Below are 27,622 nucleotides of genomic sequence, written 5' to 3' on the forward strand. Positions count from 1 at the left end.
AGAAATAGTCAGCTCTACTGCCTTTCCTTTTGCATTGAAGTCTTTATTACAAGCAATCATGCTGTTCATAAAGAACTTTGTTTTCCTACCTCCACAAGTGCCATCGATTATTGCCTTCTTTATCTAAAAGTGCTCTTTTCCTTTAAACCTAGGGAAACGATCTCTGCACTGCTGCAGACGCACCGCTCCTGAACGCACTGCCGGACAGCAACCGTGTGCAGTGAAAGCTTCAATCCGTTAACATGAGCGCGGAAAAAATACGCACCATGTATGTACTGCAAACGGAGTAATGTGAACCTGGCATTATGTGTGTGCGCTGCGAGTGCGAGTGTGCATGAGCGCTCGGTCTCCAGGAGAGTGCGAGAGCGCTGAATGGTTAAACACTGGCAAGAATTAAAGGGGTCATATGATGCGATTTCAAGTTTTCCTTTCTCTTTGGAGTGTTACAAGCTGATTGTGCATAGATAAGATCCCTGAAGCAGGGTCACATCGGCTTGTGTACTGTAAACACATACCAGCTTCATCACTGTCTGTCACGCGACTCTGTTCCCCTTTCGGGCTTGAACTGATGGTAAAACTAATGACATTATTTACTGTCTTTACATTTATTTTGAAAGATGAAGCTCGCGATTATGGTAAGGGGCGTTACATTTCCGACGAGCGCTTGCGGTGTTCGGCCAATCACAATGCACTGGGTCAGCTGGCCAATCAGAGCAGACTGCGCTTGTCGGAAGGAGGGGGCTTTGTAGAAAACGAAGCGTTTGAGAGAGGCGGGGCATAGAGGACCTACAATAATGTACAGTATTTGAAAAATAATGTGTTTTTTGAACATTAAAGCATGTCAACATATTCTGTTACACCAAATACACAAAATAATGATCTTTAAAAAAGCATCATATGACCCCTTTAAAAAGAAATGCAATTTATAAACTTTAGTGACGATGTGACACTGCCTCGACTGTGCAAGCGACAATTGCTGTGTCAACTGTGCAGCGTGCAGCTCGCTTAGACAGACGCTATGTGTGGTGATTTGAAGCCATTTGCGTATTTTGAGAGAGAAAGAGTGAGAGCACGCACGCGGTGATTCACTCACCCTGTTTGTGAAATTACGTCTCACACGAGGTTTTCAAATGACTTTATAAGTTATTTAATGAAATAATATGAGTACGAGTACCTCACCTTCAGCATTATAATTATTTTACCCGCGCCTGACAGAGACTGAGACGGTGCCACTGCATGTCATGCCAAACCTCTCACGGCAGCGTCATCAGCTTGAGATCGTTTTTTTGAGATCGGCCTTTTAGAGACCGCCGATCAATCATCCCAATGTGATTATCGGCCGATAGTGATCGGTAGCCGATCAATCGGAGCACCCCCTAGTAAGGACATATATAATGTCAAAAAAATCCTGTTTCCAGTAAATACTGTTCTTTTGAACCTTCTGTTCTTTGAAGAATCTTAAAAAAGTGTATCATGGTTACCACAAAAATAGCAAGCTAAACATATGTTTATAACATTGATAATGAATGTTTCTTCATTAATCAGCATATTAGATTAATCACAGGAATAAATTGCCTTATAAAATGTATTAAAACAGAAAACAGTTCTTTTAAATAATTTCACAATATTACTATTTTTACTCTATCAAATAAATGCAGCCTTGGGTGAGTAAAAGAGATTTCTTCCAAAAATAGTAAAAATCTTACCAACCCCAAGTAGTGTCACTATGCTGCTGTCTGTTGAACGGAGTCATTTCCCTTTCCCTTCAGATGCTCTTGCAGATTGCCGATGACTTCATTGAGAGCGTGGTGACGGCGGCGTGCCAACTTGCCCGACACAGGAAGTCAAACACTCTTGAAGTGAAAGATGTCCAGCTACACCTGGGTGAGGCTCTTGCATAGACAGTTCCAAGTGGTTTGAGTGCCTTTTTATGAATTCAAATAAATACACAATTTTTTTTTATGCTGCTTACATTGAACTTTGTTTTTACATTTTGTTTTATTACCATTCTAAAGAATAATATAAGGTAATATAGTCCCTAATCCAATATTGCATCACAGAACGACAGTGGAACATGTGGATTCCTGGTTTTGGTTCAGATGAGATCCGACCGTATAAGAAGGCTTGCACCACAGAAGCTCACAAACAGGTCAGCTATCGTTCTTATGCACTTGAACTGATATGATGAAAAACACATGACTTGCATACCTAAATATCTTTTTCTGTTCTTTCAGAGAATGGCATTGATCCGCAAAACAACCAAAAAGTAGCAAGATCGGAAGCACCAATAAACATTTTTTTTTCTGCAGGTTTTGGAAGTGGAGAGGGATTGAACCTATATATGTTATGTTAATCAGAGAGGCAGAATGCGTTGTACTATTTACAGTACAGTTCTGTTGACTTCGCATTCAAAAGGTGCATAGGAAGTGACGTAAATTGTCTGTACAGTTCACTTTGTGTTAAAACCACCATGTGAACATTTTATTTTGGCACCTTGGTCTCTGACTTGGTGCTGTACGGGGGTTTATTATATTATAGAATCTCACGGATTTCTGTGAAAAACATCAGTTGTTTATTGTTTCTCCCACAAACCGCATTTTCATTCATATTTCGTGTATAGCTGACCCGCCATGCAGTCACGCAACGTTTGCTCAGCTGGCATTAATAGCTATGCACAATTACAATCACCATGTATCTGATTTTGTTCATAGTGTTTGGTGTTATAGACTTTATCACTTAAGTAATATTTAGTACAATAGAGGACATCTTTAGTGTGTGACTTTCTAAAGGTAAACAGTCATTTTTACCAGAGAAATAAATACCACTTCCCCATTTAATTCATTGCATTGGAACTAGTGACATAATGCAGAATGGTTAATTGATTAGTGGGAGTTATATATGTGTGATATATTGGGAAATGGTGCATAAACCCTTTCTGCTGTGGATTTGTGGGCAGATTTGAACATTTCTGTGGAGTTGAACGGAGTATAAACTGTTTTTTGCCATGTATCACAGTGTTTTACAGTCTCTTGTTTTTCATGAATAAAAAACAACTAATTGTGATTTATTCAGTCTGAACTCACTCATATTTTGTGGGACATAATTTCAGAAATTACAACTAACATAAACTGTTTCAGCAATGCATCTATGTATGTATATATTAGTGAATAGTTTAACTCTTAAATACCTCCAGAATGTCTGTATCAGCAAAAATACATCCATGCTTATGGAAATACGTGGCCTTAATAATATGACATAATATGATGAATAGCAGGTAAAATCTTTAACTGATGCAGTAACACTGTTGCCACACTAATAAAGACACCTTTATCCAATGTTGATCCCAGAAATACGAACAAGCAATTGGAAATTAAATGTACATATGCATGTATATATGACGTTAATCATGAGTTTCAGTGTGGTTCGCAAATGCTGATATCTTGCAGATAAGCACAAATTCTAATACACTAAACATTTAAAGCGGATCAAAACCTTTCATCAAAGTTGTCCTAAAACCTAAAAGCGTTCTTGTCTTAGGACAGCTTTGATTAACTTTTTTGATCCACTTCAAATGTTGACTACTGTATATACCTACAATCTGAAATACCTTTACGTTTGCTTTTATGTGTATTTGGCAATGTCAGACACATCCATCCTATTTGAAGATCTACACAAAATTTGCGAGAACCACATATTGTAAGTTAACAAGCACAGCTCTTGTTTTTCTCAGCGGCTTCATTGTTTTGTATCTTCTGGAGTGTTTGGGCTCTAGGTGCTGAGCTCTTGACTCCATCCCACCCCTCACGCAACTGGATCTCTCCACTTTTTATGCCCTGATAAACCCTCCGGGTCAAGAGTTCAAAGGCCTCTTTCACATTGTGACCCGTTTTTGATGAGGCCTCGATGTACGGCGCTCCCAATTGGCTTGCGAGCTTTTCTGCCTCAGTTCGGTCCACGGCTCGCTCTCCAGCTTTGACCTGGTCACTTTTGTGTCCCACCAGCACAAAGAGCACAGTGTAGGGTTGTACACGTTCGCACACCTCTGCATACCACTGCTGCACGTTTTCGAAAGATTTGCGGTTGCCCAGATCGAACACCAGAAGACCTCCGACTGAGTTACGGTAGTAGGAGCGAGTCACAGACCTGCAAATGTACCATAGTTTTAGGGTTATTTTTTCCAGACCTCTGCACTATGATAATCAATAATCTGTTTATACATTGCATTTATTCTGACTCCATTGTCGTACATAATGACTTCTTTTTACCAACCAATCAATTCCCAATGAATAAAATCCAAATAAACAATGTTCTTTCTCACTGGATAATCTGTATCATTCTAAAATCCTTTAAAAGGAAAGTCAGTTAACACAGCCATATTTGCAACGCCTCCGGGGAGCTATTTCAGGCATGCAAAACCAACTCCTATTTCCTTGAATGAGGAAATACTGAAATTGGAAAAGCAGCTGGTCAAACTCACATTTAAATAACATAAAATCAGCAATAACTGTTGCATAAATGTTATTTCTTACCATCAAATTTCCTATCCTCCCCCACTGATGCAGTGATGCAATAACTTTACCAGTTGGCAATTGGCTATTTTATTCAGAAGGCAGGACTTGTTCCACCTTATTGTGCATTGCAATTTCTTCCATTCGTAAACTCTTAAAAATAATGCTCTTTATTGGCATCTCTGGTTCCATGAAGAACCTTTAACATCCATTGAACAATTCCATTGCACAAAAGGTTCTATAGAAGAAAAATATTCTTTAGATGATTAAAATGTTCTTCACACCTAGAAAGCAGTTCTTTTCAGAACTGCTCACTGAAAGGTCCATTGGGGAACCCAATCGATTCTATCGATTTTATGCTGGAAAAAACACTTTTTTGGAACCTTTATTTTCAAGAGTGTAGTAATACGAGTAAACCACTGTTTTAGCAATGTTTATTATCAAATAAATAATGTATTTTAATTGCCCCCTTCACCTTGTCACAAGGCTTGCCACCCATGAGACTTTGGAATGACTTTTTGGGTGATCTGCCTGTTTGAAATCATCTATGCATACCAGAAAACAGGCCCAACTCCAGCTCTAAGAAGATGAGGAGCCCGGCCTGGCAGTGTATCCATTTTTAGTGTAGACTGACATAATACTTCCTGAAAGTATCATGAGAATACTTTTTGCTGTGATGAGTAATATGTTTCACAATCCTTTTTTACACAAGCAAGGCAACTTCTTTAAACTGTTTTTAGACACTGAACTTATGACTAAATGTACAGAAGTTACTGTGAGGGAAAAAATAGTCCTGTGTGAATTATTCAGCTTAAGCAGGGTTGTCCAAAACTGCTACTGGAGGGCCACTGTCTTGTAGAGTTTAGCTTCAACCACAAATAAACACACATGAACCGGCTAATCAAGGTCTTCAGGATTACTAGAAACTGACAGGTGTGTTGGGGCAAGTTTGAGCTAAACTCTGCAGGTCGTTGGCACCCCTGACCTTAAGTGCACGATCTGGAGAATAGTTTGTTCAATTCATGGCAGAACTTTTAAAAATTGGGACTTACCTAAACCTCTCTTGACCAGCTGTATCCCAGAACTGCAGTTTGACTCTCACCCCAGGTTCCACCTCTAGGAAGTGTACATAGAAGTCCACTCCGACTGTTTGGTTGATGCACTCCAGAAACAGATCCTCAGTGTAGCGCTTCAACATGGATGATTTGCCCACGGTGGAGTCTCCTAGCATGATGATTCGAAACTGGTACTGCCACAAAGTGAGATCCATGACTTGAACCAGATGTAAAGAAAGCAGCGAATGAAAAGGCTAGGGTTGACTAAGGACTGTCACTCCACCAGGATCCTCAGAGAACCTCTTACCTTAGAGGTCTTGAAGTTCTCATTGTAAACATAGGTAAAAATAAACCTAGAGTTCCTCAGCTTCTCCTGTGTTTTTCTGCATAGAGCAGAGTCCGTTTGATCGTCGTAGGTGTGGGAGCTTCTGTCTAGCTCATCTGTTTCTTTAATCTTTGCCTGTTCATACTTGTTATTGGGCGGGGTTTATGTGAGAGGCGGAGTTTATAAATACCAGCAGAAAGTTGGGAATTTCTCATAGACCAGAGGGAATGAGCATGCAGTATCATATCAGAACAAGCCCAGCATTTCCTGTTGAGGCCAGCTCATGGCATGCATCACATAAAAGTGATGCATGCCATGACATAAATGTAATGAGGAAAAACATTTCAGCTAGGTCTTTCTCAATAGGCCAACCATGAGAATGCTTCCACCCAGGTCATAACCGCTGAAGATGGCTGGAAGACTTCCAATGTCATGATGAAATCAAGCCCACTATATTCCTCACCAGTGTGCATTACAGGTTAGTTTGCTACAGAACGTTTCCACAATTATGTGGCTTTCCAAACAGGAGGTGAACAACAATGGAACAGACTCCCTTAGGACACAAAGACAATTTAGGCCGGTGTTCTGACGATTTGTGCTACCCGCTCAGATTGTGCTACCTTCCATTAAAAAGATAGGTAGCACAAATCGATAGCGAAAAATGCTACCTATCAGATTGTGCTACCAGCATCTTATTCATGTGGGTTGAGGCTTTTTAAAATGTCCATACCTACCCCTACCCTAAACCTAACCGTCCACACCTATACTAACCCTTAACTTACCCTTAAAACAATGTAAATATATTTTTGGTAGCACAATCTGATAGATAGCATGTTTAATCGGTACACCGGCTTGGGCTATAAATAGAGTGTTTCACTTTGTTTTCAGATACTCTAGATTAGTGGACTAGCCTACTTTGTAAATCCAGTGAACAATTAATTGTAATACTATCAACAGCATGTTACTGCTATTAGTGTTTGTGTATATGGAAGCATAAAAAGTGATAGGCCTATGAACGCTGTTCAGACACTTATAATGAAAGTAATTCATACCAGAACCGCAAGGGTGGGGATCCACTGAAGCGGAATAGCTGTCCATTATTTACTGACAGAAAAGGAAAGCAGACGTTTAAAGTGCACTCGCAATATATTATTACTATGGTAGTCTAGATTAGAATTACCATTAAACCGTGAACATTTTTCTCACGACTCCTAACAGCTTGCTTTAAATGTCTAATAATATGTAAGCTATGCATTTTTTGTAGCATTTGCTTCTTTAAACCAGCTTGTAATGTCATGCATTTTTCTCGATGGCCACTAGAAGACGTTGCCTACAATATTTTCCATAACGCAACCAGCTATAATGACTAGGATCTGCTGGCTTTTTGTATTTTCTGCTCTTATTTGGATAAAAATATCTGTGCTGTGTATTTAAACTTGGTAAAAGCTGAGTACTACAACATTCGTTATAGTAACTAAAAGCAAAATTAAATGAGTTAAATATTTAATAAACAAAAATGTATAACAAACAACAAAAAATAATGAATAAAAAAATGAATAAATATGAATGTATGAAAAATAACCACAAAACACTTGAATGGAATCATCACGTGAAATTAGGTATGAAAATGTCACAAGTTTATTTGGTAAAGATTATATTATATTTTCAAACATAGATATTAGTTATAAACATCAAGTATTGAAATCAGAAATCAGTCACTGGCACTTTAATAGAATTTTCATCAAAATACATGGCTACTTTTGAATGGCCAAAGATGAAAAAAAAAAAAACAGTTTCACATTGACTTTATAAGACACAACATTTGTTGTTTTCAGCTGGCTCATTCTTATTGGTCTTATTTTCAGCTGGCTTGTCTTTGTGAATCTTGCCCCATCTTTCATGCAAGCTTACCTCTCCACTCAGATAGCCCTGATAAATGCGTCGGGTCAACAGCTCAAAAGCTTCTGCCACATTGTGACCCGTTCTAGCCGAGGCCTCGATGTATGGTGCTCCCAATGCACTTGCGAACTGTTCCACCTCCTCTTGATTCACTTCCCGCTCTTTTCTTTCACACTTGTGTCCCACAAGTACAAAAAGGACAGTGTATGGATTCACTCTATTACACACCTCTGTGTACTGACGCTCAATGACTCTGAAAGACTCACGATTGCCCAGGTCAAATACCAGCAGGCATCCAGCTGAATGAGGAATGTGAGGCTGGACAAGCTGATGCTTCCTGAAAACATAAGTTGGTGAGGTTGAACAACCAGTGTGCATTATGTTAAGTGATGATTTTTTTTTTTTTTTTTACCTTCCATTAAAAAGATAGGTAGCACAAATCGATAGCGAAAAATGCTACCTATCAGATTGTGCTACCAGCATCTTATTCATGTGGGTTGAGGCTTTTTAAAATGTCCATACCTACCCCTACCCTAAACCTAACCGTCCACACCTATACTAACCCTTAACTTACCCTTAAAACAATGTAAATATATTTTTGGTAGCACAATCTGATAGATAGCATGTTTAATCGGTACACCGGCTTGGGCTATAAATAGAGTGTTTCACTTTGTTTTCAGATACTCTAGATTAGTGGACTAGCCTACTTTGTAAATCCAGTGAACAATTAATTGTAATACTATCAACAGCATGTTACTGCTATTAGTGTTTGTGTATATGGAAGCATAAAAAGTGATAGGCCTATGAACGCTGTTCAGACACTTATAATGAAAGTAATTCATACCAGAACCGCAAGGGTGGGGATCCACTGAAGCGGAATAGCTGTCCATTATTTACTGACAGAAAAGGAAAGCAGACGTTTAAAGTGCACTCGCAATATATTATTACTATGGTAGTCTAGATTAGAATTACCATTAAACCGTGAACATTTTTCTCACGACTCCTAACAGCTTGCTTTAAATGTCTAATAATATGTAAGCTATGCATTTTTTGTAGCATTTGCTTCTTTAAACCAGCTTGTAATGTCATGCATTTTTCTCGATGGCCACTAGAAGACGTTGCCTACAATATTTTCCATAACGCAACCAGCTATAATGACTAGGATCTGCTGGCTTTTTGTATTTTCTGCTCTTATTTGGATAAAAATATCTGTGCTGTGTATTTAAACTTGGTAAAAGCTGAGTACTACAACATTCGTTATAGTAACTAAAAGCAAAATTAAATGAGTTAAATATTTAATAAACAAAAATGTATAACAAACAACAAAAAATAATGAATAAAAAAATGAATAAATATGAATGTATGAAAAATAACCACAAAACACTTGAATGGAATCATCACGTGAAATTAGGTATGAAAATGTCACAAGTTTATTTGGTAAAGATTATATTATATTTTCAAACATAGATATTAGTTATAAACATCAAGTATTGAAATCAGAAATCAGTCACTGGCACTTTAATAGAATTTTCATCAAAATACATGGCTACTTTTGAATGGCCAAAGATGAAAAAAAAAAAAAACAGTTTCACATTGACTTTATAAGACACAACATTTGTTGTTTTCAGCTGGCTCATTCTTATTGGTCTTATTTTCAGCTGGCTTGTCTTTGTGAATCTTGCCCCATCTTTCATGCAAGCTTACCTCTCCACTCAGATAGCCCTGATAAATGCGTCGGGTCAACAGCTCAAAAGCTTCTGCCACATTGTGACCCGTTCTAGCCGAGGCCTCGATGTATGGTGCTCCCAATGCACTTGCGAACTGTTCCACCTCCTCTTGATTCACTTCCCGCTCTTTTCTTTCACACTTGTGTCCCACAAGTACAAAAAGGACAGTGTATGGATTCACTCTATTACACACCTCTGTGTACTGACGCTCAATGACTCTGAAAGACTCACGATTGCCCAGGTCAAATACCAGCAGGCATCCAGCTGAATGAGGAATGTGAGGCTGGACAAGCTGATGCTTCCTGAAAACATAAGTTGGTGAGGTTGAACAACCAGTGTGCATTATGTTAAGTGATGATTTTTTTTTTTTTTTTTTGGAAATATGAAAGTAAAAAAAAAAAAAATTACATAGGCCTAATAAAGAGAACTTTGTAATAATGTCAAATTATTATTATTATTATTATTATTGGTTATGCTTTAAAGAAGTACACTTTTGATATGTTGACTTTAAAAATACTTGATTATAATTGTCACTGTAGTGTTTTATTCAATATTGTCATATTACGTAAGTAAATCCAGATACATTTCCATTATGTTAAGTGATGATTTTTTTTTTTTTTTTGAGAAATATGAAAGTAAAAAAACAAAAAATCCCTGTGTTTAAAGGTGCTCAACCAATATATAAAATATGCTAATATATGTGACCCTGCACCACAAAACCAGTCATAAGTCACACGGGTATATTTGTAACAATAGCCAACAATACATTGTATGGGTCAAAATTATTGATTTTTTTTTTATGACAAAAATCATTAGGATATTAAGTAAAGATCATGTTCCATGAATATATTTTGTAAATTTCCTACCATAAATATATCAAAACTTAATTTATTATTAGTAATATGCATTGCTAAGGACTTAATTTGGACGGACTTAAAGGTGATTTTCTCCCTAACTACCAAGTATAATCAATCTCACACACACAAACAAGCACAACGAAATCACTTCACACTATTAAGCGGCTGTGTTATGAACATGCAAAACTGTATCGCACGTGCTACAGTGGTAAATTTATTCATCGCACAGACCAGTTATTTAGTAGCACTGTACAGCCCTGCCCTTATGACTGGTTTTGTGGTCCAGGGTCACATATGTATAAAATATGGCCCTTTTTAATTGAAACAACTGAATCACTCTCTTTCATTATATGGCATTTTGTCAGTTCATTCAAATTATTATTTTGGGCTTTAAAAGTACAGGTTAAAAGAATTTTGGCGAGCATGCAGATGATGTGTATTCTCACTGCTTACCAAAACGCTTCATTACCGGTTGTATCCCAAATCTGTAGCTGTACTCTCACACCCGGCTCCACCTCTAGGATGTGATTTCTGAAGTCCGCTCCCATGGTACAGTATATTTTCAATGGAAACAAGCCATTTATGTATCGATACAGCATGCATGACTTGCCCACATTACCGTCACCTATCATGATGATTTTAAAACTGTACAGGCACTTCATGAGAGCTGATATTGCTCCAGGATCCCTAAAGATTTGACCAGAGAACCTGAGAGAACCTATTGAATTATAATTGATATTCAGATGGCTACAGTTCAATTACATGTTTAAGTTAAAGAAATGAGTTAAAGTTAAATGAGTTAAAGAATGAGTTAAATACACAATTCTTTAAGTTTTACATTTAAGACCTGTACCTGTTGGTTTCCATAGAAAGATTTCCTATTTGAATGTGGTAGGAGTCGGACGATCCAGTGTTGATTCGATTTGTGTTGTCTTACAAGTTCATATGAAACGGAAGTGGGGTTATGTAACAGGGCGGGGTTTATTTAAAAAAAAAAAAAAAAAAAGGAAGAATTTCTCAAAAACCTCTGAAGATTGCATGTCTTTGTGTGTGTGTAGACAGAGAGCGAGATTTTTTAATATGCTTTTAAATTAGATTTATAATACGCAAAACAACAGAGGGGTGTTGTATCAACACTTGAGATGTGGTATGAAAAATGTCACGAGTTTATTATATAACTATAAAAAATGTAAAATGTTTTTGAATACTAGTCGTTTCAAATCACAGACACAAATCCTCTTGGAGTATATTCTGATTAGATACAGATATAAAATACACCCACATTTATATTAAATAAAAAATATTCACATACAGGTTCAGTGGTTATCTGAACAATGCAGCTGTCCTTATAAAAGCACTTCTCCTATATCCTACATTTTTGTAACCACCCAAATAATCATTTCCTGTTACATGCTGATCCCTGATGCTATCTAACACAGCATAAGTCATTAGGTTACATTATAAACAGCAGTATAACAGCACAAACGTCACAAACTGGCTTCAGTAGGAGATGCCATGTTGGCTCAAAGTGGTTCATGGTAGGTATGCAATAGTGGTTCTACTGTCTGGGGCTCAAAGTAGATCACACTAGCCTTATGTTGGCTAGTACCATGTGAGACTGGAGTACAGTACCCGTTTGAGATCACTCTGTGTGCGGGGCAGTCATATTGTTGTTGGCTCAGCTCTGCTCTCGCAGCCTGTGTGGATCGACACACAGGTAGATTCTGTCGGCTGTCCAGTGTTGAGTCTGTGGACATTTCGCTGAAAGGTGTTGCATATTCTGGTTCGGGAGGCAGGGGGTGGGCATATTCGGGAAGCTGTCCAGGGGTGTCGTAGTGGTTGAGGGAGAAGGGGACGGTGTAGCCCTCTTCCAGTGGGGGTCGGAATGTGTGTCCCATCATCTGCCCACCTGCTACTACATCAGGCTCAGCATAATCTGGGAACAATGGAGAAATGTTATAGAAATATGAAAACTAATATAGGCATTCCCAACCTTTTTAGTGATCTGGACATGTACAACCTAAATAGTTTTAAGTTAATTTATTATATACACTCTTTAAAAAAAATAAAAAAATAAAAAATTAATGATTAAAACATTCAATGGTTAGTTTTTTTTGTACACAGCCCCTGCACATTGAGTATTTTTATTGTACACATTTTTTATTTTTAGGTATTTTTATTAACCTGAATTGAGAATTTAAATTAAATTTCAAGTTAAGACACCCAATTCTACAAGATAACAGCTAACATACGAATAATGAATTATTACAAATAATTTCCAATTATCACTTTAATAACAAAACTAATTAAAATGTAATTTTATTGATATAAATATGAATATAAATATTTAATTTATTTTAATATAAAGACAATGACAGCTAACATTTTTTTATTAAAAATGTAATATTTTAAATGAAATTATATTTAAAAAACTGTCCAATTATAGATCATTGCATTAATACTTAACAAATATATATATATATATATATATTATATATATATATATATATATATATATTATTTATAATAATATTTATTATTATTATTTTGATATTAATCAAAATATAAACAAATAAAATAAAATATTATGAAATAAAATAATTTCTGCAAACCCCTGATTAAGGAAAAATAACATTCATTGTAACAACATAACATTTTCTTTCATTACAAAATGTAATTAAATAGATTCAGAAATGTCTAACTTTTGTAAATCTAATGCTTACATATGTTTAAAAATATAATATTAAAGAAAAAATATTTGTTATTAATTATTAATTAGTCTTTAAACACCTCAATTATTGACCAATCAGATTCATGTTATAGTGAATAAACCCTCCCTTAGATTGGACTTCATCCCCAGAGAACTGTCTTTTGCCTTGGCCAACTCATATTAGGCATTATTGCATTCCCACATGATCCCACTGCTCACCCCCACTGCACCTCCACTGTCCAACAGTAGTTCTGGGCTATAAAAGGGGCCCCACGTTTCCCCCTCTCTCCTTCTCTCAGCCCTTCACTCACTCAGCAGGAATGCTAAGACTAAGACTGAAGCGACTTTAGAAAGGACTCTGATTGTCCTGACCACTGACCCTCTGTCCTCCTCGTCCCAGAACCCCTTACTGAAGGGTCTGTTGGCCAGTGGGTGGTGAGGAGGGTGTTCTTCTGGCTTGAATGCCCCTAATTTGGGCTCCAATTAAAGAAGCCTTTCAGGGAAGCACCGCCGACGAAAGAAAGACATGTTTATGCTGCCACTGAGCAACTGTTGGGGAGGAATGAGCTCAGAATGAAAGCCGTTTGCTTGTCATGTCTCTTCTGAGTTGCACTGGCAGCTCAGCTGAGCAAAAGCACACAGAGTGGGGCGAGCGAACAAAGGGGTCAGAATGACTACTTGGCTTTCTCTCTGTTTCCGTCCTGCTGTTTGAGCCACATTAACCCTCTTATTCACTGCTATATATTACTGCGATGTCTGAGGGCTGTTGATCTGATTCTGAGAACTGTTGTACCCAGCGGCGTCCTCTCGACAAACACTGCCTTGTCTCGTTTGTCGTTTCAAACATTCCTTCATGAATTTCGGTATTCATTGCTATACTGGGTTGAAAAGCCCTGTGGATGTCTTACCATTGTGAGGAGGGTTGGGAAGAGCATCGTGGATGTTCCGAACCAGAGGGTAAGATACAAGCTCGGGGTTTGTGCATGGAAGCTTCTTCCCGTGGAAACCCTGACAGCCTTAAGCAGAGACAATGAAAGTCAGTCAGGAAATACCAACAACACACTGAGGACACAGGAAAAACTGTACTAGAGAGACAGTGCAAAATGTTACCTTGGTCAACGCAACATTTCTTTATTTGTGCGTTTCTTTTTCTGAAATACAAACATGGGTAAATGTCAAGAATATGTACAGGCCCCAAAATAAAAAGTGTGGCAAAAATACATTTAGATTTTCTATTCAATAAATTTTTTTTATTTTAAAAAGGAAAAACATATACTGTATAATAAAAATTCCAAATTAAAATAACGATTGTATTAAGTTAAAATTAAATTAACCCAAATATTACATGGGGATATAACATTGATATTATGTAATATTAATATTATATCATTAAAAAAATGATTATAAATGAAGGAAAATTATACAAAAGCATATGCCAAATTACTGAGTATAGCATTAATACAATAGTGCATAACAAATGATACAACATTTAATTAAAATAAAAAAAACGTAAACATTTTTTTTGCAAACCACAGGTTAAGGTAAAATAACATTTAATATAACATCTTGCAAAACATTTTCTTATAGAATAATTATGGAACAGAATCATACATTTCCAACTCGTGCATATTTTATGTTTTAGATATGTATCAAAAATATTACAATTCACAGCATTTAAACACCTTGCCTGAATTATTTGACCAATCATATTTATGGTATAGTACATAAACCCTCCCTTTGATTTTCCTTAATGAAAACATAGCTATTTTTAGGACCATCAAATTGTTTGCTTTATTTGAGCCCTGTAAAATACCTCAATTACTGTGATGTCGAAAAAATTAGAGACTAAAACTACAAATATTCTGATGTAAAATTCTTAAAGGCTGCTGTGACAACCTGTAACGGTACTGTTTTTGGTTACATCTCCGCACTTTTTGGTTTTGGTTTTAATAGAAATATAATAAGAAGTTGTCGGCACTGATAGCCTAGTGTGCAGTGTGCTGACATATAACACTGTTGCGTTGCGGGCGTCCCAAGTTCGAATCCCGGTTCGAGGACCTTAGCCAATCTCTCTCACTTTGCTTCTTGTCTACTCTACACTATCCTATCTTAATAAGGGCAAAATGCCAAAAATAAATCTTTAAATCAAAAATAAGAATAAATCAAGTAATTCTTTATAAGGAACAATTAGTGTGTTACCTTCTCCACCAAATAAGCCCAGCTAGAAGGCAACCCACACACAGAGCAGCTCCCAAAACCATGCCTGCCACTAATATCACTGCTTGGCTGGGGCCTGTATGGAAATCATAATAAAAGATTTAGCCTTTAGAAACAAATCCACTATGAGCAATCATATTAGTGGATTACCTTACAAAATTCACCTCACCTGAGCTTCTTGTGATGACAGGACCCTCAGTGGGCAGCGTGTCTAGAGGCACATTCTCTGTGACAACTGCTTTCCCAGTATTCAATTCTGATGGAGAGAATTCATCGCAGGTTTAAAAGACAAGAGTTCAATTAACTCTTACAAGATTTACCATAGTGCGCTTGGAATTTGACCAATACACTGGTCTTTTATTGTCAATATGTACTATAAAAATGTTTAAACTGAAATTTATGTGGCATAAGGGAACTTAAAAGAGATTCTGAGGCGGACCCTCACCATCTCCGTGGGAACGGGGTCTGAGGGGGGCAGAAGGGCAGCCCAGCACTTGAACCTGCGCAGAGGCCCTGATATGCCACTTCTGGGGTTTCACGAGGAGGTAGCGTGCAACTACTGAAGGAATCAGACTGTTGAGTACCGTCACATGACCATCAGAATGGGCCTCAAACACCTTTAAAAAAGATTAAAAAAAAGTTAATATGAAAATGAAAAATTGCATACTGAAAAAAATCTGATGATTTGCAAAAAAGGCCTAATATTACCTAATTTTAGGAGTTTAAAAAAATCAGTTTTATTTTTCATAAAATAAGAATGATGATTTTTCTAATTATATGTATGAATCCGCTTTAATGCACTAATCAAAATAAGTCAATTGTCAAACATTTCCATTTTAATGATTCAAAAAGTATAATTTAACAATCTGCATCATTTGTATCAATTTGTATAAAAAATAAAAAAAAGCAGTGGCAAAAAATGTTCAAATACTCAATTTAATGTGAATGAACTTTACATAAACACGAGGTTTTTTTTCTTTTCTTCACAAAGTCTGTTTGGATGAATCCACTGTTTGGATGTAGTAAAACACCCACAAATGTAGCAGAAAACATCTGGGTCATGTTTGATTTTTCATCTGTCACTGCCATAATTCTGACCCTGAAATCAAGATTTGGCATAAAATAATGTCTTCAGAATCATTCATTCATGTAAAAAAAATCTGCTAAGAATTGAACAAATAATTGTAACCCGGCTCAGAGGAAGATAGGAATCATGTCTTTATGGTTGTTTTTCTAGTGATTAAGGAATAATACAAGACTTCACCTTATAAATGTTTGTTAAAAGCAGAAATGCTACAAAATGCACATATTTTGTGAGCAAGTGTGACATGCTAGAGCAAAACAGGCACTGCTTTTGAAATCGGCACCCCAAAATTAGTAAGAAACATGATGGAACTCATTCAGCTAATAGGATGCAGGGCCGAGTTATTTATATTATAAAATAAATATCTAGTAATGTATATAAAATTAGGGTCTGTTCACAAAGAATGTGTTGCTGTGCCCATTTGCGCTGTTTATTCATTTGCCTATCCTATGTAAATCTATTAACACTGTAATCGTGTTGAAACTTTTACTGATGCAGCATTACGTACCTTCTTATCTTTGCTGGATGTTGCTTTGTAGACTTTCCAGTTCTTGCGGTCTTTGCTGAACATGAGGGTGTAAGATTCGATGTAGTAATGCGGCGTACCCTTTGTTATGATGCCTGAAAGCAGATGTGAACATTAGATTTTTTCTTATTGTGCTTCTGTAACATTTACTATTGCTGTAATAGCTCAGCAGAGGTTTGCACAATGATTATTAGTGGTTGACCTCTGACCTGTGACACTACTCCTGTTCCACAGCTCAATCTCCATCCACGGTTGCTGATCCCCAGAGCTCGCAGCCCACTGAGATCCCTCATGTCCCGGAGACCAGGAGACCCTCTGACCTAATCTGTTCACCTCCTCCCACACTGAAGAAGTGTTATAGGCCACCACCGTCAGCTCCCTGTCACACTCTATGCATGGAAGAGAACAGAACTTGCTCAAACAAGTAAAAATGATACTTTCTCACACCTCAGATAAACATTGTAATTGTTAGTTTTCAGTTGTTAGTGTTTATCTTCTAGCAATGTATAATTACAAATAGGCACTAACAGCACGTTTAAGGTGTGAGTACCATGTAGCAGGTGTAACCGTGTGTTAGATAAACTGTAATTTATTCCTTACCACTGACACACACTCAATCCTGGTATTAGGCATTTGCAGTTTAAAAAATAATTTTACAAATAAATTAATTCAGTGCAAAGCCATAATTCAAGTCTATCAGTCTGTCAAAAATAAATGTTACTAGATTAAATTAGCAACGAATTCAAATAATATTAGGAATAACTACAGGGAAATAAATTAATACCTCTGTGGAAGACAAGCCGTTTATCTGACAAGGAACCACTGTAAAAAAAAAAAAGATATATTAGATTATTTAAAATATGTAATACATTTAAAATTGTGTTTATATATATATATATATATATATATATATATATATAAACACAATTTTAAATGTATTACATATTTTAAATAATCTAATATATCTTTTTTTTTTTTACAGTGGTTCCTTGTCAGATAAACGGCTTGTCTTCCACAGAGGTATTAATTTATTTCCCTGTAGTTATTCCTAATATTATTTGAATTCGTTGCTAATTTAATCTAGTAACATTTATTTTTGACAGACTGATAGACTTGAATTATGGCTTTGCACTGAATTAATTTATTTGTAAAATTATTTTTTAAACTGCAAATGCCTAATACCAGGATTGAGTGTGTGTCAGTGGTAAGGAATAAATTACAGTTTATCTAACACACGGTTACACCTGCTACATGGTACTCACACCTTAAACGTGCTGTTAGTGCCTATTTGTAATTATACATTGCTAGAAGATAAACACTAACAACTGAAAACTAACAATTACAATGTTTATCTGAGGTGTGAGAAAGTATCATTTTTACTTGTTTGAGCAAGTTCTGTTCTCTTCCATGCATAGAGTGTGACAGGGAGCTGACGGTGGTGGCCTATAACACTTCTTCAGTGTGGGAGGAGGTGAACAGAATTGACATGTCAAAGTCTAGACCCTGAATATAAGACGACCGCGTTTTTTCAGATGTATTTCCAAGAAAAAAATATCGTCTTATATTCGGGACAATACGGTATTTCTACAATTACATCAGTAACTGTATAGTTTAAAAATAGTTTTCAATAATTGAAAACCTTTGCTTTTGTGTAATGCTGCATCCTCACCACTGGGTGTCTATATAGCTGACACTATTAACTAGTTACTTTTTAGCATGCATATTACTAGCATATTGGCTGCTTATTAGTACTTCTAAAGCACATATTAATGCCTTATTTTGTATGACCTCATTTTAGATCCCTTAATCCTATACTATACCTAAAATTAGCAAATTAAGCAGCACATTAGGAGTTAATTGAGACGAAGATTTAGTTTAGTTTGGTCCCCAAACTAAAGTGTGACCAACTTGCACAACATGCCACACACTCACGTTTTTGACAGAACTCCATTAGCAAAGTTGGACTCATACAAGGTAATGCCTCTCTGCAGAGACACGTTGATCATGCCTCCCAAACTGTCTGAAATTACGCCCGCATGGATCGCAGCTTTGCATAATACAGAGGTCTAGAAAAACATAAACATGCACATTAAAATGTTACGTCACTTAAAATTACACTCCTTTTATCAAAAGTGCCTGTTGTAAGCTTTTACAAACATACATATATGGTAGTAAATTCAAATGCCATGACTAATAATCCCACTATTGCACACAGATAATATCCCAGCTTACATCCCGGTATCCTTGGCCATGCCAGCCCCAGATTTCTCCAGTGACGCCTTTGCAGCCTGCAGGACAGAATGCACTGCAACACAAGTGAGTCCAGGATTCAGAAAAACATAAATCTGTATCCTACGAGATTCAGAGTAAAAAAAATTGTTATTTTGCTTTAATGTCAGGTCATTGTTGAAGATTTCTTTTTACCTAATCTGTTGAGAGGAGAAATGTGTTCCTCGATGCAGACATGAAATGAGCTCTATGGGATAGAAATAGCATTGACATGAATGGCGCAGTTACAGTCCAGAACCTGTGCTCAATACACTGGCTTTGTGTCGTCTACACTTCCCAAACTGACTTGACATAACTGTGTCTTACGAAACTGATGTATCAGTGTATAATCACAGGAAGAAGGGCAGCATTTGGTACATAGCACAGTTGTCTAGGAATTGGACTTTACATAAACAACTTGATACACAGGAAAGGAAGGAACATATGAACCACTCCTGTTAACTCTGGAGCAAAGTGAGAACTTTTGACAGAACATTGACCTCAAGGGACATTTTCCAGAAAGTTAAAGCGTTTAACTTTTAGTTCACTACATGCTTATAGAATTGTAAGTAAGATATATTTTTTAAATAAATACTTTTATTTAGCAAGGATGCATTACATTGATCAAAATTGACAGTAAAGTCTTTTACATTTTAAGAAATGGTTTCCACCAAAATATTTAGCAGCACAACTGTTTTCAACATTGATAATAATAAGAAATGTTTCTTGAGCACCAAATCAGCATATTAGAATGATTTCTGTAGGATCATGTGACACTGAAGACTGGAGTAATAGCTGCTGAAAATCCAGCTTTTCCATCACAGAAATAAATTACATTTTAAAACAGTTCTTTTAAATTGTAATAAAATTTCACAGTATTACAGTTTTTACTGTATTTTTGAAAAAAACCGAAAGTTTTTCTTAAACATTAAAATTCTTACTTGCTAAATATTATATATATATATATATATATATAGTAGTTTACTAAATTATAGATATTTCAATTAATTACTGTGTTTTTGCATACAAAGCCAAGAGAAGATTTGCCGTATGGGAGTTAAAAACAAGAATTCCTCTTAAATTAAATTATTCTTAAATTATGCATGTTAGCCAGTCAGGAACTGCCATGAGTTGCTTCTACTGTGTGGTCAGGTGATGGTTAAGCTGTCATGCTGTGCTTGTCAATGCAGGAGGAGTGAGCATACAGCATTCCATCTACTTCAGTGTGTGCCCAAGCACAGGGGCCTCTCCTTATTCAGGCCAGGAGCGGCAGTCTGCTGCCCTGCTTACAAAGCAAACACTCTGAAACTCAGCCAAGGAGGAGAGCTGCATTCCAGTCGGTCACCCTAACACACATTTTAAAATCCCTACCTCCAAGGCCAGCCCATTAAGGTCCTCTGTAGTTTAATCTACATACTGGGCCTTGGTTCCACCATAAAATATAATATAATTATAGTGTTAATGTATTATTATTTATATACTATTAAAGTTTTTATTCAGATTTTGAATTTGATTTGATCTAAATTTTTTATTAAATTTTTTTTGTTTTTATTAAAGTTGAATTTTTTGTTTGTTGAAATATTGTGGTTTTTTTGCATTCGTTTTAGTTCAGTTTTAGTTTTTCAGTTAGTAATTTTAATACGTCAACTTTTTTCACCTAATATTTATAATTTATTTATCTTATTTCAATTAACAATTAATTAAGATTTAATTATATTATTCTATTAAAGGGGTCATATGATGCTGCTAAAAATAACATTATTTTATGTATTTGGTGTAATGAAATGTGTTTATGCGGTTTATGGTTAAAAAAACACATTATTTTCCACATACTGTACATTATTGTTTCTCCTCTATGCCCCACCTTTCTGAAACGCGTCGATTTTTACAAAGCTCATCAGTCTGAAAAGCGAGGTGTGCTCTGATTGGCCAGCTATCCAGTACGTTGTGATTGGCCGAATACCTCAAGCGTGTGACTGCAATGTTACGCCCCTCACCATACTGTGATGCCCTGTCCGGCCGGAGGCGACGAGACATTCACAATGAAACACAGCGTCTCCACGGCATGGCGGCGGCGGCAAGAATACTACAGCGAGAAAAAAAAGTTACACTTCTTTCTTTGCGTGGCGGCGTTATGCAAATCTTCCCACATCGTGACGTAGACATGTGCAATAGCTTGTAACGCTTCAAAGAGAAAGGAAAAATTGAAATCGCATCATATGGCCCCTTTAAATTTTATTTGATTAAATTATTTATTAAATATTAAATGGTTAAATATTTTAAATAAAATATTAAATTATTTTGAAAATGTAATATAATTTATATGATAGCTGTAGCATGTAAGAAAGCGAGACCTAGATGTATATTTAATATCAGTTGTTTAATTTCTATATAATTATATCATCATATTCAATCATATTTAATTATATTATTATATTTAATTTTATTATTTAATGTGTAAGTTTATATATAATTTTTAAATATAATTTTAAATATGATAACCATAGCATATGATAAAGTAAATCCTTGACAGGTATTAAATAACACTTGTTTAATTTATATTTAACTATATTATTATATTTAATTACATTATTTAATGTATAATTTTAATTATAATTTAAAATATGGTATCCATAGCATATGAAAAGTAAATCCTGGAAAGGTATTAAATATCAAATATTTAATTTATATGTAAGTGTATTATTATATTAAATTATATTTAGTTCTACTATTTATTTTTTAATATCATTTTAAATATTTCATATAATTCACATGATTTCCCATAGCATACGATAAAGTTAATCCTAGATGGGTATTTTATATATAGTAATTTTAATACGTCAACTTTTTTCACCTAATATTTACAATTTATTTATCTTATTTCTATAAAAAAAAAAAATAAGTTAATGATAATAACCCTGATTATACCTAATATACAGTAATAAGTAAAGGTTGGCCCTTTACTTTACTGTAATCTAGTGTGACACAATTAAGGATGTTTATTTAACGATCTGTGCGCGACCTCCGGTTCACATGTGATGTTGGAAACGAGAATAAACGGTAATTGAGATTAGGATGGGAACTGCTCCCACTCTCAAGAGTCAGCTGAAGTGCTGTTTACTGAGTAAGCTGTACAGTTAGAGAACAAACAGTCCCTGGTGTGTTTACTCTGATCATATACAACTCGCTCAGAGGAGGAAGATCCATGGGGCCACATGCCATAAGCTCTTATTTTGTTGATGGATTTGTGGATTCCTTTTTGGTCTACTGTTTATAGGTGCATGGAATGGAGTGGGAAGTGTGCAGGACATACAAGCTGTTACCTGAGTGCTGATTGGTTGAATAGGACATGACGAAGCCCCGTCCTGAACGGTGAGTGCCGGAGATGAAACGCACCAAGACTTCATTAGTACTCACAGATATATTCCTGTTTGTGGTGGACAGCTGCCCACACAGAGGACCTGGGAAGCACAGACCACATGATACAAACAAGCACAGTAGATTTAATGCATTTTTAGATTCAACACACAATCCTGCACACCTTCACTGCCATAAAAGGCTGTTCCTGCACACTTATGTGACCACACAACCGTCATGCTACAGCAGAGTGGAATGCAGCATGCAAGCTGCAGTCATGCTGTGGTCACGTGATTGGGGAGCTAAAGAGCAGCGTGAGGTTGGATCTCTGGAATTTCTCAGTAACAATATACTGCAAATGAGGTGGCTATAAAATTAGAGTTGAAGGTAGCTGTAAATAACTGTAATGTAAGTAAGTTTGATACTAATTTTGTGTCTTTTGAGGTCAGGCATGATTCAAGGAAGGATTTCTTACCACTCCGATTCAAAAACTGAAGTCAGTCTGTCTAATCTCAATAAATTGAGGAAAAGGAATTACAATTCTGGTTGTTGCTTTGCCTTAAGACTATAATTAAGATTTAATTATATTATTCTTTAAATTTTAAATAAAATATTAAATTATTTTAAAAATATAATATGATTTATATGATAGCTGTAGCATGTAAGAAAGTGAGACCTAGATGTATATTTAATATCAGTTGTTTAATTTCTATATAATTATATAATCATATTCAATCATATTTAACTATATTATTATATTTTATTATTTCATGTGTAATTTTATATATAATTTTTAAATATGATATCCATAGCATATGATAAAGTAAATCCTTGACAGGTATTAAATAAGTTGTTTAATTTATATTTAATTATATTGTTATATTTAATTATATTATTTAATGTATAATTTAAAATATAACTTTTAAATATGGTATCCATAGCATATGAAAAGTAAATCCTGGAAAGGTATGAAATATCAAATATTTAATTTATATGCAAGTATATTATTATATTAAATTATATTTAGTTCTACTATTTATTTTTTAATATATTATTTTAAACATTTCATATAATTCACATGATATCCCACAGCATACGAGAAAGTAAATCCTAGATGGGTATTTTATATAAGTTATTTAATGTATATTTAATAATGTTGTTATATGAAATCTTTCATTATAATTTTTTTATCATTTAAAATATTTAATGTAGTTTATATGATATCCATATCATATGAGAAAGTAAATCCTAAATGGATTATTTAATGGTTTAATTTATATTTCATTATATTCTTTTATTAATTTTTTTATCTATAATTTTTAAATATTTCATATTTATATGAAATTCATTCCATAGCAGATGAGAGAGGTAATCCTGAAGGAACACTTTTCTTTGTGGTGTTACTAGTGCATACATAACACTGGGCTAGTCTGTCATTCCATAACGTCTGTGTGAAGAGGGTCATACCCACTCTAATGGCTCCACTGGTGTCTGTGATGGTAAGAGAGCCAGATATGCAGTCTTGGCTTTTCTCCAAGTCAAAGTCCCCAAAGGTCAAGAGCAGCGTCTGGCCCTTCGGTACCCTTAGGATCCATTCACACTGGGTGTGGTTAGGGTAGGTTCCCGGGAAGTTCAGCGAGGTCAGTGTGCCACTGGTGGGACTGAGGACTGTGTGTCCACATCCATTGCCTAAAGAGAAAAGATAGAGGGAAGATCACATTGTTATTAATGTGGAAGGAGTTAAAAAAGGTTAAAGTTCTAATTTTGTGGTCTGTTTCCACATATAATTAAACCAGACATTTTATCTCTCATTTAACTTCCATTAATCATCAAATGTGCTAACTAGTTTCTCTCTTGGCATGTTTCTAGCCCATGGGAAAACGAGACTGAGTGCATTTAGTATGAGCATTGTGGGTATTGGCAGGTCGTTGGCTGAGTATTGAAGAGTGGATTGCAAAAGCTTGTGTGTAAGGGGGCTTGCCAATTTTGTCAGTATTAGTCACACTTGAGGGGCTTTCCATAACTGGTGTTAATTAAAGCCGTAATTGCTGTAGGGTTGACTTGATGGCAATGTTGTGCTATACGGTAGCTTCCACAGACATGCTCTACCAAGTTCATAAACATGACATCATCGCCACAACAAAACGATTGGCAACTAGTTTGGAATTCCACTAAAACCCAGAGTCAATATGAATGGCCAAATTTATCTAACGTTTTTGAATCTCTTGGTCCCTGTGTGATGAACTGGATCGGTCCATCAGTCCATCGTCCGTCTCTCATTCCTAATTTCTCAGTCAGCTCTGAATCATCGGGGTTTAAAGCTTCTGTGGTCCCCTTCTTTCTGCTTTAGACACAATTTATCTCTAAATCTACCGAACCTCTTGTTGCTATGAACTTAATCATTGTGTAAGAAAACAAACACCATTTTGTGGTCAGGCTGTTAACTGGCAATGTTCAAGCAATTCACTGCATGACTCAGTGTGGTCAAAGAGTTGAATGTTTGATTTGGGTGAGGGCGATTTTATCTACAAATGTCTTTATATATTTCAGTCAGTATTTAACCCCAACTAAGGTTTGTGGGTGAAGCTGGTGGCGTTTATTGCAAATTATCGTTATCTCAACCCAGTTTTATGAGAAATTGTATGTATTTTATGAGGTGGTGATTTCATATGAACTTTTACTATATAAATTGTATGGAAGCATACAATGTTTAGAAAACAAAACAAAACAAAACAAAACAAACCCCACTCCAAAACAGTGAGGCATAAACAGATTGTACAATTCATAAAAAATTTTCACCAATTCGCCAAAACGTCAAATAGTTATTGCCATGAGAGTGTGTTATCTTGTGTGTAATCTGTTTGGTTTAATAAAGGCAATAAAGTTTGGAGATCAAATAATAACAGAATATATTATTAAATCAATTTGAAATATGCCCAAAAGGCAGCACTGACATACAAGATGTTAATACAAAACAAAAAAATACAATAGTAAGAGACGTATATAAATTATTTTAAAAGATGCATAACAACATGGTTTCCATCCATAAATCGTGAAAAAGAGACGTTTTAATATTTAAAAAAGTGTGTAGTTTTTCCAAAACAACTAGATGCCATTTTTTAACTTGCCCTGAAAAGCGTAAATACTGTGGCTTTGTGGTGCTATAAAAACATTGCTATTTGTTTGATCTTGACCTGTCCAGCCTAGCAACACTGGCTCCACCAATTACGTGGTTTTGGGGTGTGGCTATGTGTTTTTTTGACCAATGGCAGGCAGGGTGAGTGTTTAGAAAAACCTGTGTGGAAACAATAATGTGCTGGTGTGCAGAAACTAGACACAATGGTTGGCTCCAGCTTAACAAGGCCAGTTTCTTTTGTAACCACAGCATAAAATTCACAATGAACTCCTCAAGAAGCACACCCTGAGGCAAATTTGATATATTATTTAACAGCAGGCAGACACTGTGATGACATCTGTGCGATGTCTGCAAGTTGAGTTCACAGCAAGGTGTTTAAAACATGCCGCGCGTGAGGATGCTGGGTATAATTAAGACACTTGCTGACACAGAATATAACATTCCTTACAGCTGAGCTACTATGATACCAATCCATCATCAGCGCTACACTATCAGGCAGTGTGTAATTTTATTTTCTCGTCAGGAGATTTGCAGGCACGTCCCTGCAGGCCTGAGCCCATGGCAGACAGGATGTTCGGCTGTTTAGATTGTCACATCACAATTCCCCTACGTCAATCATATTACAACTGTAAACTCAAAAATATTTGGGGACAAGCTGTTTTTTCCTGTTCTTTTATGTTCTGGAAAATCCTGGACACTCTCTAGATCTTCTAAAGCTCGGAAACAATACGATATAGCGTGATCTCAAAAACATGTCAGCTCCCATTCTAATACAATAACATCCCAAAAAACAGTCAGCTTCCCCTCTGGCTAATCTGGTATTGTACATGTTGAGTCCTGGGGGTGGACGTTTGACTGGAAAACATTTTCCGTAGTCCTCACAGTCTGTGAATCTGGCTAGTGATTCATGCTGACCCCACACAAATTGAGAAATACTATAAACAAATTCATTCTTCCTAACTCACTCTCTAAACACAGGCAAAACAGGAGGATATCATTCAGTGCAGCAGTACTGGTGGTCTTATAAGGGCAAACATGGTTATAAACACTTTGTACTTTGTCTATATGTCTAAAAATCATTTTTAGAGAATGCAGTCAAGGGAAAATTATAATAAATTAAAGTTAAAATACTTTAAGGTGACCAGAGAGTGCAGGAAAAACAGCTAACCAGTGCCCAGCATATATGGGAATTCCTCAGAACTTAGCATCCCCGTTAAAGTTAGTTCCAATTTAAAAAAATTTAAAGGGTGGTTACTTAAAATAATTTAAAATATAAGAGTTTTGATTTGTTTAACATTTTATGATAAATCCCATCCATTTTTTGTTATTTCATTGAATCTATTTCATCTATCTATCTATCTATCTAATAAGTGATATATTTTTTTTTAATTTATAAATTTGTATATATATATATGTGTGTATATTTACGTATTTTTACGTAATATTACATATTACGCATATATTTATGTATATGCACACACACACGTGTAAGTAGGCGCAATCTTACCCTTTTGACCGCATACCAACACCAGGGTTTCGATGCTGAAAATAAGCCAAACCCGACAGAATTCCATAGTATCCCAAAGAGCTCCATATCTAGTGTGCATGGTTTCCTTCGGGATATCCCTTGCTGACTCTAGCGTTCAGAGTTTACGCCATGAGTTTTAGTTCATGTCGTAATCAATCTACAGACTCTCTCCTCTCACGCTTCTCATCCAAGTTAAGACGCAGCAAAGTAGCCCATCCCCGACTGGGCATGAGTTAATGTACTCTCCTCTTATTGGCTTCAGGACGTGCTAGTCAACTTATTTACAACAATTCCTGTTTCAGTACTTTGATTTGTGTAAAGTGAAGATGTCCCCCTCTAACTTTTCCCCAAGATAATGAATTATAGAGGGTTCAACCGTACAAACAATGTAATTAGAAAGTTAAAACACAACACTTGCATGGTCA

General features: G+C 35.9%; 5 protein-coding genes across 6 annotated transcripts in view; 1 reads left to right on the plus strand and 4 right to left on the minus strand.

The window, feature by feature from the left end:
- The window catches only part of LOC107705731 (transcription initiation factor TFIID subunit 12-like), an 8,028-nt gene extending 4,497 nt beyond the window's left edge, over nucleotides 1-3,531 (plus strand). Inside the window, exons 4-6 of the mRNA XM_016509178.1 lie at nucleotides 1,770-1,884; nucleotides 2,061-2,149; nucleotides 2,235-3,531. Coding sequence (XP_016364664.1) covers nucleotides 1,770-1,884; nucleotides 2,061-2,149; nucleotides 2,235-2,270 — 240 coding nt within the window. The 3' untranslated portion in view covers nucleotides 2,271-3,531. The remainder of the gene's footprint in view (nucleotides 1-1,769; nucleotides 1,885-2,060; nucleotides 2,150-2,234) is intronic.
- A 130-nt stretch (nucleotides 3,532-3,661) lies between these two features.
- LOC107705715 (ras-related protein Rab-39B-like) lies at nucleotides 3,662-5,982 on the minus strand. 2 transcript variants are annotated; one of them, XM_016509151.1, is made up of 3 exons: nucleotides 5,871-5,982; nucleotides 5,561-5,757; nucleotides 3,662-4,143 (listed from the first exon to the last, which is right to left on the minus strand). In XM_016509151.1, exons 2-3 carry the CDS (start codon nucleotides 5,737-5,739, stop codon nucleotides 3,702-3,704), a joined length of 621 nt encoding a protein of 206 aa, XP_016364637.1. In that variant the 5' UTR covers nucleotides 5,740-5,757; nucleotides 5,871-5,982; the 3' UTR covers nucleotides 3,662-3,701. The 2 variants fall into 2 exon arrangements, with proteins under 2 accessions (XP_016364637.1, XP_016364632.1); XM_016509146.1 differs by having other exon boundaries at nucleotides 5,561-5,780; nucleotides 5,871-5,951.
- Nucleotides 5,983-7,622: 1,640 nt separating this feature from the next.
- Nucleotides 7,623-8,186, minus strand: LOC107705738 (ras-related protein Rab-39B-like). Its single transcript, XM_016509190.1, has one exon. It carries the CDS (start codon nucleotides 8,163-8,165, stop codon nucleotides 7,695-7,697), a length of 471 nt encoding a protein of 156 aa, XP_016364676.1. The 5' UTR covers nucleotides 8,166-8,186; the 3' UTR covers nucleotides 7,623-7,694.
- Nucleotides 8,187-9,303: 1,117 nt separating this feature from the next.
- Nucleotides 9,304-11,080, minus strand: LOC107705725 (ras-related protein Rab-39B-like). Its single transcript, XM_016509165.1, has 2 exons — nucleotides 10,825-11,080; nucleotides 9,304-9,816 (listed from the first exon to the last, which is right to left on the minus strand). The coding sequence occupies exons 1-2, from the start codon at nucleotides 11,031-11,033 to the stop codon at nucleotides 9,387-9,389; spliced, it is 639 nt and encodes a 212-aa protein (XP_016364651.1). The 5' UTR covers nucleotides 11,034-11,080; the 3' UTR covers nucleotides 9,304-9,386.
- Nucleotides 11,081-11,158: 78 nt separating this feature from the next.
- Nucleotides 11,159-27,388, minus strand: LOC107705703 (discoidin, CUB and LCCL domain-containing protein 1). The gene is made up of 15 exons (XM_016509121.1): nucleotides 27,177-27,388; nucleotides 24,001-24,222; nucleotides 22,500-22,637; nucleotides 19,333-19,384; nucleotides 19,141-19,213; nucleotides 18,841-18,974; nucleotides 17,693-17,730; nucleotides 17,118-17,297; nucleotides 16,891-17,003; nucleotides 15,744-15,915; nucleotides 15,468-15,554; nucleotides 15,281-15,374; nucleotides 14,192-14,232; nucleotides 13,990-14,097; nucleotides 11,159-12,307 (listed from the first exon to the last, which is right to left on the minus strand). Exons 1-15 carry the CDS (start codon nucleotides 27,274-27,276, stop codon nucleotides 11,895-11,897), a joined length of 1,965 nt encoding a protein of 654 aa, XP_016364607.1. The 5' UTR covers nucleotides 27,277-27,388; the 3' UTR covers nucleotides 11,159-11,894.
- Between the last annotated feature and the right edge of the window lie 234 nt (nucleotides 27,389-27,622).

Source organism: Sinocyclocheilus rhinocerous, unplaced genomic scaffold (genome assembly GCF_001515625.1).
Source record: "Sinocyclocheilus rhinocerous isolate Xijiao unplaced genomic scaffold, SAMN03320098_v1.1 scaffold222, whole genome shotgun sequence".
NCBI lineage: Eukaryota > Metazoa > Chordata > Actinopteri > Cypriniformes > Cyprinidae > Sinocyclocheilus > Sinocyclocheilus rhinocerous.